This window comes from Opisthorchis viverrini (assembly GCF_000715545.1).
Source record: "Opisthorchis viverrini unplaced genomic scaffold opera_v5_2, whole genome shotgun sequence".
Classification (NCBI taxonomy): Eukaryota; Metazoa; Platyhelminthes; class Trematoda; order Opisthorchiida; family Opisthorchiidae; genus Opisthorchis; species Opisthorchis viverrini.
This window is the reverse complement of record NW_008751658.1, coordinates 501934-516207: the sequence shown is the minus strand read 5'-3', so window position 1 is coordinate 516207 and position 14274 is coordinate 501934. Positions and strand designations below refer to the sequence as shown.

General features: G+C 45.7%; 2 protein-coding genes across 2 annotated transcripts in view; one reads left to right on the top strand and one right to left on the bottom strand.

Moving 5' to 3' along the window:
* The window catches only part of T265_00178 (hypothetical protein), a gene marked incomplete at both ends in the record, with an annotated part of 30356 nt that overhangs the window by 5640 nt on the left and 10442 nt on the right, over positions 1-14274 (top strand). Inside the window, 3 exons of the mRNA XM_009163886.1 lie at positions 418-527; positions 6514-6574; positions 13457-13890. Of these exons, the coding sequence (XP_009162150.1) occupies positions 418-527; positions 6514-6574; positions 13457-13890 (605 nt within the window). The remainder of the gene's footprint in view (positions 1-417; positions 528-6513; positions 6575-13456; positions 13891-14274) is intronic.
* Positions 2275-4610, bottom strand: T265_00179 (hypothetical protein; the record flags this gene model as incomplete). The annotated part of the gene is made up of 3 exons (XM_009163887.1): positions 2275-2418; positions 2864-2974; positions 4476-4610. The coding sequence occupies 3 exons, from the start codon at positions 4608-4610 to the stop codon at positions 2275-2277; spliced, it is 390 nt and encodes a 129-aa protein (XP_009162151.1).

Below are 14274 nucleotides of genomic sequence, written 5' to 3'. Positions count from 1 at the left end.
TGCTACACCCTTTTTTCACTTGTACCTTTCAGGTGAACGACAGCCACTGACCGGCAAGAACAAAAGGACCCGGGAAACTTGGGCAAAAGCCTCGATCCTGTGTATCAATCCATGAATCCGTGAATCCGTTATTGGTTGTGCAACTTCGTTGCCGATCCTTGGATTTCTACTACGCCCACTATGGCATATAGAACGCCACGGCATCTTGAGGCAAGGTCATTAAGACTTACCATAGTCAGAGACACCGAGCTGCGGGTGCTCGGTGCTAGTTGGCTAACACTCTAACCAATCAAGAAATGACTTCGTTTAGTCCGTAGTCCATAGTCTGGCCACTGACTAGAGGATTGGCAGACGGGATCGAGGCCTTTGCCCAGGCTTCCGGGCACAGAGATGACTATCAACAGGTATCCTGTCAAGTGGAGACGCTGCCGCTAGGTCGCTCAATACAATACCCATGCCGGCATATTCAGATGCAGCGGACTCTTCACCAGAAGTGTACAACCGGAACTTGAAACAGCGAGATGACAGTCAGTTCAGTTACATTATTTGCATCTTGTATCTTGTTTCTGACAGAGAGCATACACCAATGCAGAGGGAATGCAGCGTATGAGCAAGGGCCACCTGTTAGGTTGTTTGCCTCTGTGTCCGAACTTTAAGGGTAGCTAAGTGGGCCGGCTCTCTGGGTTTCAAAACGGATTTCGAAGTGTTTAGAGTTGTTACTGAAGTCGGACCTACAGAAGCTGCAGGTGAGTGTGAGGCACAGTGAACGATGCGGTCTGTCTAGGTGCTTGGACCTGTGGGAGGAGTATTCACACTTGGGTATGGTGTGCTAGAAGAGGGAAAAATTGTAACTGTAGGAAGGTAGGCGCCAGCAGTGCTACGTTTTCGCTTACCCGCCCTACTGTATGCTACAAATAAGGTGACGGCCGATGTGAGGGATAGTGTAAGTTGTAAGTATCGTGGTCGTACGTGGGTTGGGATACTGCCGGTTCATTGAGACATAGACAAAAGGACGATTACGGTCGTCAACTCAAGTCTTCGGCTCAAAAGCCTGACCACAAGGCCGCAGTGTTTGGCGAGAAATGCATGTTCATTACCATTTTTATAGAACAAGTCACCACACATGCTCCAAATCCTAACATGGAGGGCCAAGAAACTATTGGTCAGACCTCTAAACATTGACCAAATCATAAATGAAAACAGATAAATAAGTTATCATAAATCATCCAGTGCCTAGTTTCCATGCCACTTGAAAGAAGCACGAGGGCTGGGATACTGCCAGGTTGCCCAAGCCTAGTCAAGTGGTAGAGGTCGGATTCGAACCACGGACCTTCCGGTTATTAACTTCGCGCTCTAACCAACGAGCCATCTCGCCCATTGACCAGTGTGATGTGAGACTGCGTGTCGCATGGACACTACCCAGTATAGCTCAATGGGCACACAAACCGTCACACGGTAAGGTCGCCTCTTCGTTACGGGGGATCCTTCCCGGATTCAATAACCTGGCTGCAGGTGGCCGGCCTCACCCGAGGACGCAGGGAGTAAGGTGTTTCTATCTCACTCCTAATCTAAGCCCTGGATATCGAGCAAGACTTCAAAATTTATCGAAGCTCGGACACGCTTTTTTTCTGGACATGCAGTGTTACTCCGCGAACTGTGAAATGTGAGGTGAAATAGATAATATGTGCGCACAGACAAGCTCGGGTGCTTCAGAAAGCTGAAGTGATGGAGAACGTGACAAACTCGGGGAACGGGCGTAAAGTGTTACAGTTGATACGCTCAACAGGCTTTAATAGTCCCCCGGTGAACAAGACCATCACAGGGAACGATAGCTCACCCATCTGTAAAAACAGAAGAGCGCCAGAATCGTTCTTTCGTTCGTTCAGATGTAAAAGCAGCGTACTCGCCATACAAGGTTACAGCTGTCACAGTTTCGTTCACCGACGATTTGGGGAGGTGGGGTAGAAAGCTATGCGTTGGAGGCGGTGGCTGATACAATTGGCACATCAGTAAAGGAGGGGGGAGTGGATTTTTCATTGAGGATATCGGGAGGGGGAGCCATACCTTGAAGGCAACAGCTTAGATACATGCGCACGACTGAACTATGTAAATGTCTCTAACCGTTGATGTGTCCTGCCTTGAGGTCCCCATCCAGGGAGAGGGCAATGGTCACTCAGCTGAGTCTTCTGGCGATGGCTCTCATTCTTTGCTTCCAAGTCATTGCTTGATTCCTCATGGTTCATTTCCATCCTTTGTCTGATTGCACGAAAAGGGCTACTCAGGGAAGTGGTTTGACTGGCATGCTGACACGTGACCAAGCCAGTGCAACCTGTGGGGTATGATCAGTTCGTCCAGCTTGGACGAGTTATTTCTCCTGAAAACCACTCGAAGTACTTCAACATCACCGATTCCACGAGACTAGGGGAATGTCCCGAAGACATGGATGGTCAAACACTGAACTAGGTCGTCATTTTCATCACCATTTTCATCGGACGGGATCATTTAAATTACAGCACGTGATTCGATCATTCGGGGTACATTTAGGGCTCACTACTGCTTCCTGGGAGAAAGTCACGAGAAAAAAAGTAATTTGAATCGTCGAAACAAGGCACATAGTTGGAAGCTCGATATGTGAAGGAACATCATATAACGGCTGTTTTCCACAGACCATTTGACGAAAAGGCCGAACCTTGGCCTGAAGTACAGTCTGTTTTTTGGAAGGCGAACCTTACTCGAAAATTCGAGAAATGGCCACGCTGACTTGTTTATTCATAATGCAACAGTGCAGATGACATTTGTTCTGTGTCTGCTTCTTCTCTGCAGAAGTCGAAACAAGCACTTCGTTTTTTGGGATTTATCTTACCTGGTTATGTATAAACTCGTCCAACGTTTTAGGCACTTGTTTTGTTTCGCTAAAAGTGCTCGCAGGTAGTTTGCTACCATAAATCCCACAAACTCGGCGCTGAAAACGGGACTGTTAAACAAAGTCAAAATTGGACTTTTTGTCTCCTTAACGGACAGTTATGATACTCCGTATACCGGACCTGTTTCGGAGTTCGACCGAAGCAACAACCTGTTAGCTTTTCAGTGTTTACTTACCCGGACTGCCAACGTACTATTCTTATTTCATTCGCCGAATCTTTTTCTCATTTTAGTGAGGTGTAAGACTGACTGTGATGACCAGTGCACACCCAATCACAAATTTACCCTCCGTTACTTGCGATGTAAGCCTCCGGTAAAGCTGCAGTTCAATTGCCAATGCAACCATTGCGCGTATGCTCTTGGAATGTGAATGGACTTCGGTCACTACCGTCACCTTTGAAAGTAATTCTGGATTCATTAGACGCAGATATTATCTGCCTCCAAGAGACTAAAACATCTCGTAATTACTGAGCGTTCGGCCTCATTAACAGTGACATTCCAGGAGATCTAGGTAGCAAGTGGTCATGCGTTGATGCGTACAATTCCTATTTCAGTCACTGCACACTTAAGGTCGGTTATTCAGGTATGTAGCACTTTGTTGATCAGTCATCATTCCCAGGTGTCGCCATATTTTGTCGAGATCCACTAAAGCCCATCGCCGCCACAGAAGGATTTGCTCAAACGCTTGCATACATTGATCAGTATAGCTTGTCATCCGGAAATGATGTTCCAGAACCAGGAGTTGAACTATGTCCCAAGGATCTCAAGGCAATTGATTCTGAAGGCCGATTCCTGGTCGTGTTTTTTCCACCGCAGGCCATCCGTCGACTGGATGAGCTTCAGGTTGGGCCCAATCGTCCGCTTGCTGTAATATCTGTCTACGTTCCCCGAGTTAGTCCGGACGATCCGAAAAGAGTTCATTTTCGATCGAAATTCGAACAATTGTTTACCTTATGTGTGAACAAGCTACTTCGCTACAAGTGGGCACAAATTATCCATTTTATTTTACCCAATCTTCTGTAGTCACGTTGTCATATCTGGTGATCTAAATGTCTACCATACCATATTGGATCACTGTGAACCTGAAATTGTTAAGGTGAGTTGAAGTCCCCATGGATCTGTCGTCAAAATTTCCATCTTACGGGAGCGGACAAAAGGGCATCAGATCCGATCCCAGGAAACCGAAAAATCTCTTTCAAAGGGACGCTAGTTCGTTAGGTGACAGTTTTGTCCGTATTATCCCCAGTTATACACATCGATTCGCATACTTGTGGATGAATGGGTTTTGGCATCGGTACTCCGATAACAAATTGTAAAACGAGCCAATGGGTGAACAGTGGTCCACTTCTCCAAAGCAGCCTCTTGGGTAGTCATGTTGGGGCTTGTGTTCCTGACCGTCCATCAACTGAGCCGAGGTTATGCCTCAGTTTTGTTTTAGCCTGACATCTGTTAGCGTAGAAAAACGTGCTTAGTGCTCGCAGCCCAAACTACAAGCTATCTTCCCGAGTTTTGTTTGACTGGTTATCAGGATGGCTGCAACGCAATAAATTCACCTGCTTAGTTATTCCTCGAGGTAGAGAAGAGTGACCACGCTGATTAGAGGAATCACGGCTATTCTCAACTTGACCCCACTGAAGACTACGGTGGACGAGTCCCGGAAAGTCATACTTGATGTCTTCAGATGACATGCTATTTGGGATAGTAACTCGAAACATGATAAGATGCCTGTTGTACCTCAATTATTAAATTCATAATTTGCTCTTAAGAAAACGAAATCATGCGTTTCAGCAAAGTGGTGCACTGCAGGATATGAATGTGATAAGAAGTGTGTGAAAGCGAATACGAACATCTACGAATAGTCCCTCCATGTCCGGAGGAACGATGGAAAAGTACTGCTATTTTGGTGCAGTCCTTCAAGAAAATTCGGTAGTGATTGAATTGTAAGTTCGAATTTCCTTCAATCAGTTGTTAGGCACTTAAGGGAACAAGGTATCCCACAACGTGCCAGGTAACTTGAAATAAGGAAATCTAGTCCTCTTAGTGTTAACCGAGAGCCCATAAACTAGGTCAATTCCTTCGAGTATTTTTGCACCGTCATCCCCCAACTGGTCAAGATATAGACATTCACATCGACAGCGCCAGGGAGATGCCCATGCAACTTTAAACCGCTCCATATAGACGCTCGGAAATCGGTCTTTCAACGAAGCTCTATGTGTACACTACGGCTGATTTCACCACTTGTGCTTAAGCGGAGTATTCAAAGTACATTGGAGTGACACAGTATACAATGGTAATGTCAGGGACCGTTATTATAACATACTACGTCTGCGAGTTGATCCTGCAACCCAGACTACAGTGGTTGGGACAGTTCCCCCGCAACTGAGTTGTTTCTCAAAGTATTTTTCTCATCAGTCCAAACGTTCTCCTTTGATGAATATCAGTCCCTGATAGGTTTTCTGACAAGGGGCTTCCGAAAACCAACCGAAGGAACTACGTAGAATCGCCTGTGGACATTTCCAGGATTTTTCGCGCCTTCCATCTCTCTGGTCTTCTGGGTCAACTAGGCTTCTCCACCTCTGGGGATATCCAGTTTTACCTGGCGTCGGATGATTTGCGTCGGGTTATGGTTGCAGCCAGGAATATTTTGTCGCCAGCCTTCAACAAAGCCACGGTTCTATCAGAAATCCAAAGTTTGGATGAGGTTCACTGGGTTGTGCCGCAAACGGAAGTTCCGGTTCTGGGTAGCACTGGACATCTGTTTCCGTTGGCCGATAATATCCGACATCGGACCGTCCGTGAAGCATTCAAGGAGTTGACTCTGAAAGTTCCGTTCGACTTCCCGGTCGTGACTGCCCTTCTCAGAATTGCGCTGTCACACGTGGCTGTCTACAGTTAAAGCCCACGCTTAGCAACTTAGTTTGCATGTAGTTTACGGGGGCAGCTAGTGGAGCAAACTGCTTGACTTTGTGCTCGGACATTGCTATCGATCGTGCTGCGTAGACAGCAGTGGTCTGGTTCTTGGAGCTGACTCGTTCTCCAGGAGAAAATCGCTCGAGATGACTCGGTGGTTAAGACGCGAACTTACTGACCGGAAGTTCCGTGGTTCGAACCTATTCCCGGTAGCTCGATGGCTGTTGCCCAGGTAGTGTCTCAACCCTTGTGCTTTCTTCGGGTGATACGGCAACTCGGCACTTAGAAGGTGTAGTGGCTGGATGACTGTTCTTGTTTATTCTATTGGCTTCCTAGATCGGTGTTCCATATCGGGGTTTTTCTTCCATCCTAAGTCGGCTTCTAACCACCACGTTAATTTTATATTAAATCAGCTATGTGACCAGAGTTCTTGTGAATATCCGCGTCGATTGAATAAGCTTGATCCAAACAAAATTGAGCACGTAGTATTCCATTGCTTTATTGTGATCCATCCATTTTAAATCACCGACCGATGTTCTTCAGCGGCTTATCGTCAACACTGCAGGGGTGTTCTTGCGATTGGTCACCTCCTGTGTCCATCTCCCCTTGTGTTACAGCTCGAAGCGCACACGACTGTTTATCGTCAGTGGCTCAACTCCCTGTTAACTCCGCATTCACGAGATCCACAAATCCCGGCTTCGGATGACTACTCACTTCCGGGTAACTTTGTGGATATATTCAGGTATATGGCCCCCTCATTGGGTGACCGATTGGCTTGTTCAAGGTTTTGCTTTCACCACAACTGCAATTTTCTCTAGCTAAAACAATAATGTTATCAGATGCGTTCTAATCGGGAAATTCAGGATTTCAGGGAGGGGGATGAAAGTTACGGGTTTGTAAGCTCGCACTTCGTTTTTTGGGATTTATCTTACCTGGTTATGTATAAACTCGTCCAACGTTTTAGGCACTTGTTTTGTTTCGCTAAAAGTGCTCGCAGGTAGTTTGCTACCATAAATCCCACAAACTCGGCGCTGAAAACGGGACTGTTAAACAAAGTCAAAATTGGACTTTTTGTCTCCTTAACGGACAGTTATGATACTCCGTATACCGGATCTGTTTCGGAATTCGACCGAAGCAACAACCTGTTAGCTTTTCAGTGTTTACTTACCCGGACTGCCAACGTACTATTCTTATTTCATTCGCCGAATCTTTTTCTCATTTTAGTGAGGTGTAAGACTGACTGTGATGACCAGTGCACACCCAATCACAAATTTACCCTCCGTTACTTGCGATGTAAGCCTCCGGTAAAGCTGCAGTTCAATTGCCAATGCAACCATTGCGCGTATGCTCTTGGAATGTGAATGGACTTCGGTCACTACCGTCACCTTTGAAAGTAATTCTGGATTCATTAGACGCAGATATTATCTGCCTCCAAGAGACTAAAACATCTCGTAATTACTGAGCGTTCGGCCTCATTAACAGTGACATTCCAGGAGATCTAGGTAGCAAGTGGTCATGCGTTGATGCGTACAATTCCTATTTCAGTCACTGCACACTTAAGGTCGGTTATTCAGGTATGTAGCACTTTGTTGATCAGTCATCATTCCCAGGTGTCGCCATATTTTGTCGAGATCCACTAAAGCCCATCGCCGCCACAGAAGGATTTGCTCAAACGCTTGCATACATTGATCAGTATAGCTTGTCATCCGGAAATGATGTTCCAGAACCAGGAGTTGAACTATGTCCCAAGGATCTCAAGGCAATTGATTCTGAAGGCCGATTCCTGGTCGTGTTTTTTCCACCGCAGGCCATCCGTCGACTGGATGAGCTTCAGGTTGGGCCCAATCGTCCGCTTGCTGTAATATCTGTCTACGTTCCCCGAGTTAGTCCGGACGATCCGAAAAGAGTTCATTTTCGATCGAAATTCGAACAATTGTTTACCTTATGTGTGAACAAGCTACTTCGCTACAAGTGGGCACAAATTATCCATTTTATTTTACCCAATCTTCTGTAGTCACGTTGTCATATCTGGTGATCTAAATGTCTACCATACCATATTGGATCACTGTGAACCTGAAATTGTTAAGGTGAGTTGAAGTCCCCATGGATCTGTCGTCAAAATTTCCATCTTACGGGAGCGGACAAAAGGGCATCAGATCCGATCCCAGGAAACCGAAAAATCTCTTTCAAAGGGACGCTAGTTCGTTAGGTGACAGTTTTGTCCGTATTGTCCCCAGTTATACACATCGATTCGCATACTTGTGGTGAATGGGTTTTGGCATCGGTACTCCGATAACAAATTGTAAAACGAGCCAATGGGTGAACAGTGGTCCACTTCTCCAAAGCAGCCTCTTGGGTAGTCATGTTGGGGCTTGTGTTCCTGACCGTCCATCAACTGAGCCGAGGTTATGCCTCAGTTTTGTTTTAGCCTGACATCTGTTAGCGTAGAAAAACGTGCTTAGTGCTCGCAGCCCAAACTACAAGCTATCTTCCCGAGTTTTGTTTGACTGGTTATCAGGATGGCTGCAACGCAATAAATTCACCTGCTTAGTTATTCCTCGAGGTAGAGAAGAGTGATCACGCTGATTAGAGGAATCACGGCTATTCTCAACTTGACCCCACTGAAGACTACGGTGGACGAGTCCCGGAAAGTCATACTTGATGTCTTCAGATGACATGCTATTTGGGATAGTAACTCGAAACATGATAAGATGCCTGTTGTACCTCAATTATTAAATTCATAATTTGCTCTTAAGAAAACGAAATCATGCGTTTCAGCAAAGTGGTGCACTGCAGGATATGAATGTGATAAGAAGTGTGTGAAAGCGAATACGAACATCTACGAATAGTCCCTCCATGTCCGGAGGAACGATGGAAAAGTACTGATATTTTGGTGCAGTCCTTCAAGAAAATTCGGTAGTGATTGAATTGTAAGTTCGAATTTCCTTCAATCAGTTGTTAGGCACTTAAGGGAACAAGGTATCCCACAACGTGCCAGGTAACTTGAAATAAGGAAATCTAGTCCTCTTAGTGTTAACCGAGAGCCCATAAACTAGGTCAATTCCTTCGAGTATTTTTGCACCGTCATCCCCCAACTGGTCAAGATATAGACATTCACATCGACAGCGCCAGGGAGATGCCCATGCAACTTTAAACCGCTCCATATAGACGCTCGGAAATCGGTCTTTCAACGAAGCTCTATGTGTACACTACGGCTGATTTCACCACTTGTGCTTAAGCGGAGTATTCAAAGTACATTGGAGTGACACAGTATACAATGGTAATGTCAGGGACCGTTATTATAACATACTACGTCTGCGAGTTGATCCTGCAACCCAGACTACAGTGGTTGGGACAGTTCCCCCGCAACTGAGTTGTTTCTCAAAGTATTTTGCTCATCAGTCCAAACGTTCTCCTTTGATGAATATCAGTCCCTGATAGGTTTTCTGACAAGGGGCTTCCGAAAACCAACCGAAGGAACTACGTAGAATCGCCTGTGGACATTTCCAGGATTTTTCGCGCCTTCCATCTCTCTGGTCTTCTGGGTCAACTAGGCTTCTCCACCTCTGGGGATATCCAGTTTTACCTGGCGTCGGATGATTTGCGTCGGGTTATGGTTGCAGCCAGGAATATTTCGTCGCCAGCCTTCAACAAAGCCACGGTTCTATCAGAAATCCAAAGTTTGGATGAGGTTCACTGGGTTGTGCCGCAAACGGAAGTTCCGGTTCTGGGTAGCACTGGACATCTGTTTCCGTTGGCCGATAATATCCGACATCGGACCGTCCGTGAAGCATTCAAGGAGTTGACTCTGAAAGTTCCGTTCGACTTCCCGGTCGTGACTGCCCTTCTCAGAATTTGTCAGTCACACGTGGCTGTCTACAGTTAAAGCCCACGCTTAGCAACTTAGTTTGCATGTAGTTTACGGGGGCAGCTAGTGGAGCAAACTGCTTGACTTTGTGCTCGGACATTGCTATCGATCGTGCTGCGTAGACAGCAGTGGTCTGGTTCTTGGAGCTGACTCGTTCTCCAGGAGAAAATCGCTCGAGATGACTCGGTGGTTAAGACGCGAACTTACTGACCGGAAGTTCCGTGGTTCGAACCTATTCCCGGTAGCTCGATGGCTGTTGCCCAGGTAGTGTCTCAACCCTTGTGCTTTCTTCGGGTGATACGGCAACTCGGCACTTAGAAGGTGTAGTGGCTGGATGACTGTTCTTGTTTATTCTATTGGCTTCCTAGATCGGTGTTCCATATCGGGGTTTTTCTTCCATCCTAAGTCGGCTTCTAACCACCACGTTAATTTTATATTAAATCAGCTATGTGACCAGAGTTCTTGTGAATATCCGCGTCGATTGAATAAGCTTGATCCAAACAAAATTGAGCACGTAGTATTCCATTGCTTTATTGTGATCCATCCATTTTAAATCACCGACCGATGTTCTTCAGCGGCTTATCGTCAACACTGCAGGGGTGTTCTTGCGATTGGTCACCTCCTGTGTCCATCTCCCCTTGTGTTACAGCTCGAAGCGCACACGACTGTTTATCGTCAGTGGCTCAACTCCCTGTTAACTCCGCATTCACGAGATCCACAAATCCCGGCTTCGGATGACTACTCACTTCCGGGTAACTTTGTGGATATATTCAGGTATATGGCCCCCTCATTGGGTGACCGATTGGCTTGTTCAAGGTTTTGCTTTCACCACAACTGCAATTTTCTCTAGCTAAAACAATAATGTTATCAGATGCGTTCTAATCGGGAAATTCAGGATTTCAGGGAGGGGGATGAAAGTTACGGGTTTGTAAGCTCAAGTCTCTCGAACATTAGTTTATATCACCTTGACTTTGAAGCGTACGACATCCTGTCTTCTGGTTCCGTTTACTTAATTGATTGTTTTTATATCATAGCTGTAATTCGTCCCCAAGTTTGCATGTCCGTGAGGTAGTGTTTCAGACTGGAAGCCCTCAGTCCACTAGTTTAATGCATTTCAAGACCTTTACTACAGGATTTCGAGTGAATTCCAAGTACGTATGAAAACCATAGTGTATCGGTGTTAGTTGCACAACGAAACGGGCCGTTCGAGGCGAACAACGTCTATCAAATGCTGATCATACGCTGAGAGGGTATATAGGACAAGGAAGGCTGACGACCTCAGTGTCAAATGCCCAACTAGACTGCCGTCCACACAGTTTTTTCCCGCTTACTGCATGTTTATAGTGTGCCCTTCTTCTGTTTTCACCTACCATACAGAATGCCTTGCCTAATTCAGTAATTCGCTAATAACGCGCAAGATAGCTCACTGGTTGAGGCGCAAGCAATTGACCGAGTGCTTGTGGTTCGAACCCAACGCATATTTTCCGATTGCTTCTGTCTGGACAATCTAGAGGTATCTCAGCGCTCGTGCTACCATGTACCGAGGTTTGCCACAACTATAAAAGTCACTTTGAAGCAACGAACCGCCTTAACAGTGAACCTCTCTGATTGATCAGACTAGAACGTTGCCAGAAGTCAACATCGTTTTTTTCAGATCTCACCAGCCAACCATACGCGCACCTAGGGGGATCGGGGGTCCCGACCAGTTATGCGCCATCGGTTTGGNAACATCGTTTTTTTCAGATCTCACCAGCCAACCATACGCGCACCTAGGGGGATCGGGGGTCCCAACCAGTTATGCGCCATCGGTTTGGTTTGCTGATGGCTCTAGAACTGCTCGTTCTTGTTCATCCTCCGGCCCCACTCCACCGGGTAGAGGACATTCAGCTGGTTACATATGCAGCACATGGCAAATACCATGCAGCATTGCATATCTTCTGCGGCGTAGCCCAATGGGATTCTCACTGCTGATGGGTTCGACAGATAGGAAACAATTTTAGTGTTTTTCTGCTTCCTAGGATAGGCGAACATCACTTGCAGGATGAAGTCCATGTTGAAGCTTCAAAACCTACCCATAATTCACGAGATAAAAGATTGCTCTGGTCCAGACAGGTGAAGTTCTTTGACATACCGAATAAAGTGGTACTTCATCCTGTTGTTCCGAATGCCTGAGTTTTATCAGTAAACCCACAAAAGGCCGCCATAACTGTATCGGAAAGAGACAGTAATAAAATGACCTGTTGTTTCTTCCGCGCATGCGATTTTTTATGATGATATTTACGGCAATATGACTTCCGTGGTTAGACAAGTGAGAAAAAGTACACTATACGGTGAGATACTTCACATATTGCAGCATTACTCCGCCATTTCACCAGTGACCCGCTTTCTCCATGCCCAATGTAGGCTGCAGCAAATGAATGAAAGAATGAAAGAAAGAAAGAAATTTGGACGTTACGTCCGCATCTTTATCCTTTTGAAGTCACAAACCCCACACGATGCGAGCTGCGTGGTCGAATAAATAGTATTACTGTGTTGTAGAGAGATATTTTGTCCAGTCGCATTAAGGATTTAGCAGAACTGTTCATTCGTCTACAACCACTAGTCTACCCAGAAATCATCAGCGGGTGCCGCCTTAGAGCAATTAAAGTGCACTACCTAGATAATAGTCAAGCTGTCCCCTGATCTATCCTGACATGCCCGTGTTGGAGATACATTCTGATGATCCGGCAACAGAAGATTAACTGCTCTGCTCGTTTTCCTTTTTGTAATCGAACATTCCATTCTTACTTCTGCCTCACCCATATAATACCTTTGTGTTCACCCGCGTTTTCTGTGGACCGTTGAAAGTAGATTTTACTGTTATCGGACACAGCATTCGAGTGCTACTCCCCGGTAATTTGTCCTTTAACTCATTCGTACCCTGATGGGTTGGCATATCAAAACCTGTTCGAATCGTCTCGACGCTATCCTCCACAAAAATTTCCACTCTCTACATGCTGACTGATGGAACTGTCCACCCAATTACCCCTTAACGGGCACGGGTGTAGTTTTGCACGCCAGAACGTCTGCCCATAAATACCGCACAGTCCTGTATTCGATCAGACTTAATGGTTCACTTTTGTGGGATGGTAAATTTTGAAGATGCTATCCATGTGGACCGAGTGTGCATTTTTGAACGTGGGTAAATAGTTTGTATGATTTCGTGAGTGCTCTCACTTTTTACGGATATTCTAAAACGCTTATCCGAAGATGTGCCATAAGTGATAAATAAAGAAAAATTAAAGCTCTATCTTGTCTTTTCCGGGTGTAGGAAAAATTATCTGCTCGTATCAGGCAAAAATTAGATTTGTTTGGAGTATGAGCTACTTGTAGTCTGTTGGTAGTATGAGTTTACGAAATTTCATTGCGGATTTCGTCCTGTTTGTTAAATCAATCCATAGCGTAAAGCCAAGAAGTGCTGCGCAGCTTTTTCAACCTTATTGACCTTTATAGTTCAACGGGGCGCGTAATATCCTTTATGTTAAAATGGCTGTCATTGAGTTCTTAGGGGTGTGTTTACTTTGTCGCTTGTTAGATTAAACTCCAATGCTTGTGATGTTTTAGCTACTACTTGCATGAGTTGGCACTCAAAATTAGATTCCAGTTTTTTGCCACGTTGAGGAACGAATAGCAATGCAGATTTTGTTGACAACGATATTGGTGCATCCGTGGATCTGCATACTATATTCCTGTCTGTTTATTCCCTCCCTGGGTCAGACACGTTCATCCAACTCGCAAAGATGGCTTCACATGTTGGTCTGCTCGTACCGGTGCCAGAGAAACAAATTATGGCGTTCGGTTGGACTACATTCTACTGGATGAAGTTTTGGCCACCTGGTTTGATCGTTGTACATCGCACACATTATGCGCAGATCACATGACCAACATCACAGGCTCGGATCACTGCCCAACTTGGACTCATTTACCTTTATGTTTGGATTTCAATGGCCTAAACTATCCTCTCCCGGCCCTGTGTTCTCGCAAATGGCCCCAGTGTCAGGCCAAGCAGGTTGGACTCAAGGGGTTCCTGGTTGCAGGTCCACCATCGACTGCCGACGATAATAAATCTAGTGGACTGCCTTGCGAACATGGTTCATCCACCAAGAATCGAAACGGCCAACCAAAATTGAAGCAGATGTGTCTTGGGATATGTGAGTCCATTATTACATGTACTTTAGAGATGTTACTTAACGAGTGGTGTCTGTCGGGTCTAGCTGGTTTTTGGGGGTTTACCCTCAAATATTGAGTGGATGCACAGTTTCTGAAAGTTTGCTAGGCGACCTTTCACCTTTGACATAAACACTTTGTCCAACCAAGTGAGCAGACTAGAAGGCCAGGCGATTTTTAAGGCATACGCCAAAATCTCTTCTACTTGTATGCCAATCATTATTAGACTTCTACTAGGGGTTTTTGTTAGTGCCGTTGAGAAAGTGGTACGATCAATCACTGAAGTTAGGTCTAGGGTCCGAGCCTTCTGGTTCGCTTCATGGGAGGATTTAGCTTGAGTGTCGTTTTTAGTCTTGAGGCCAGTCATA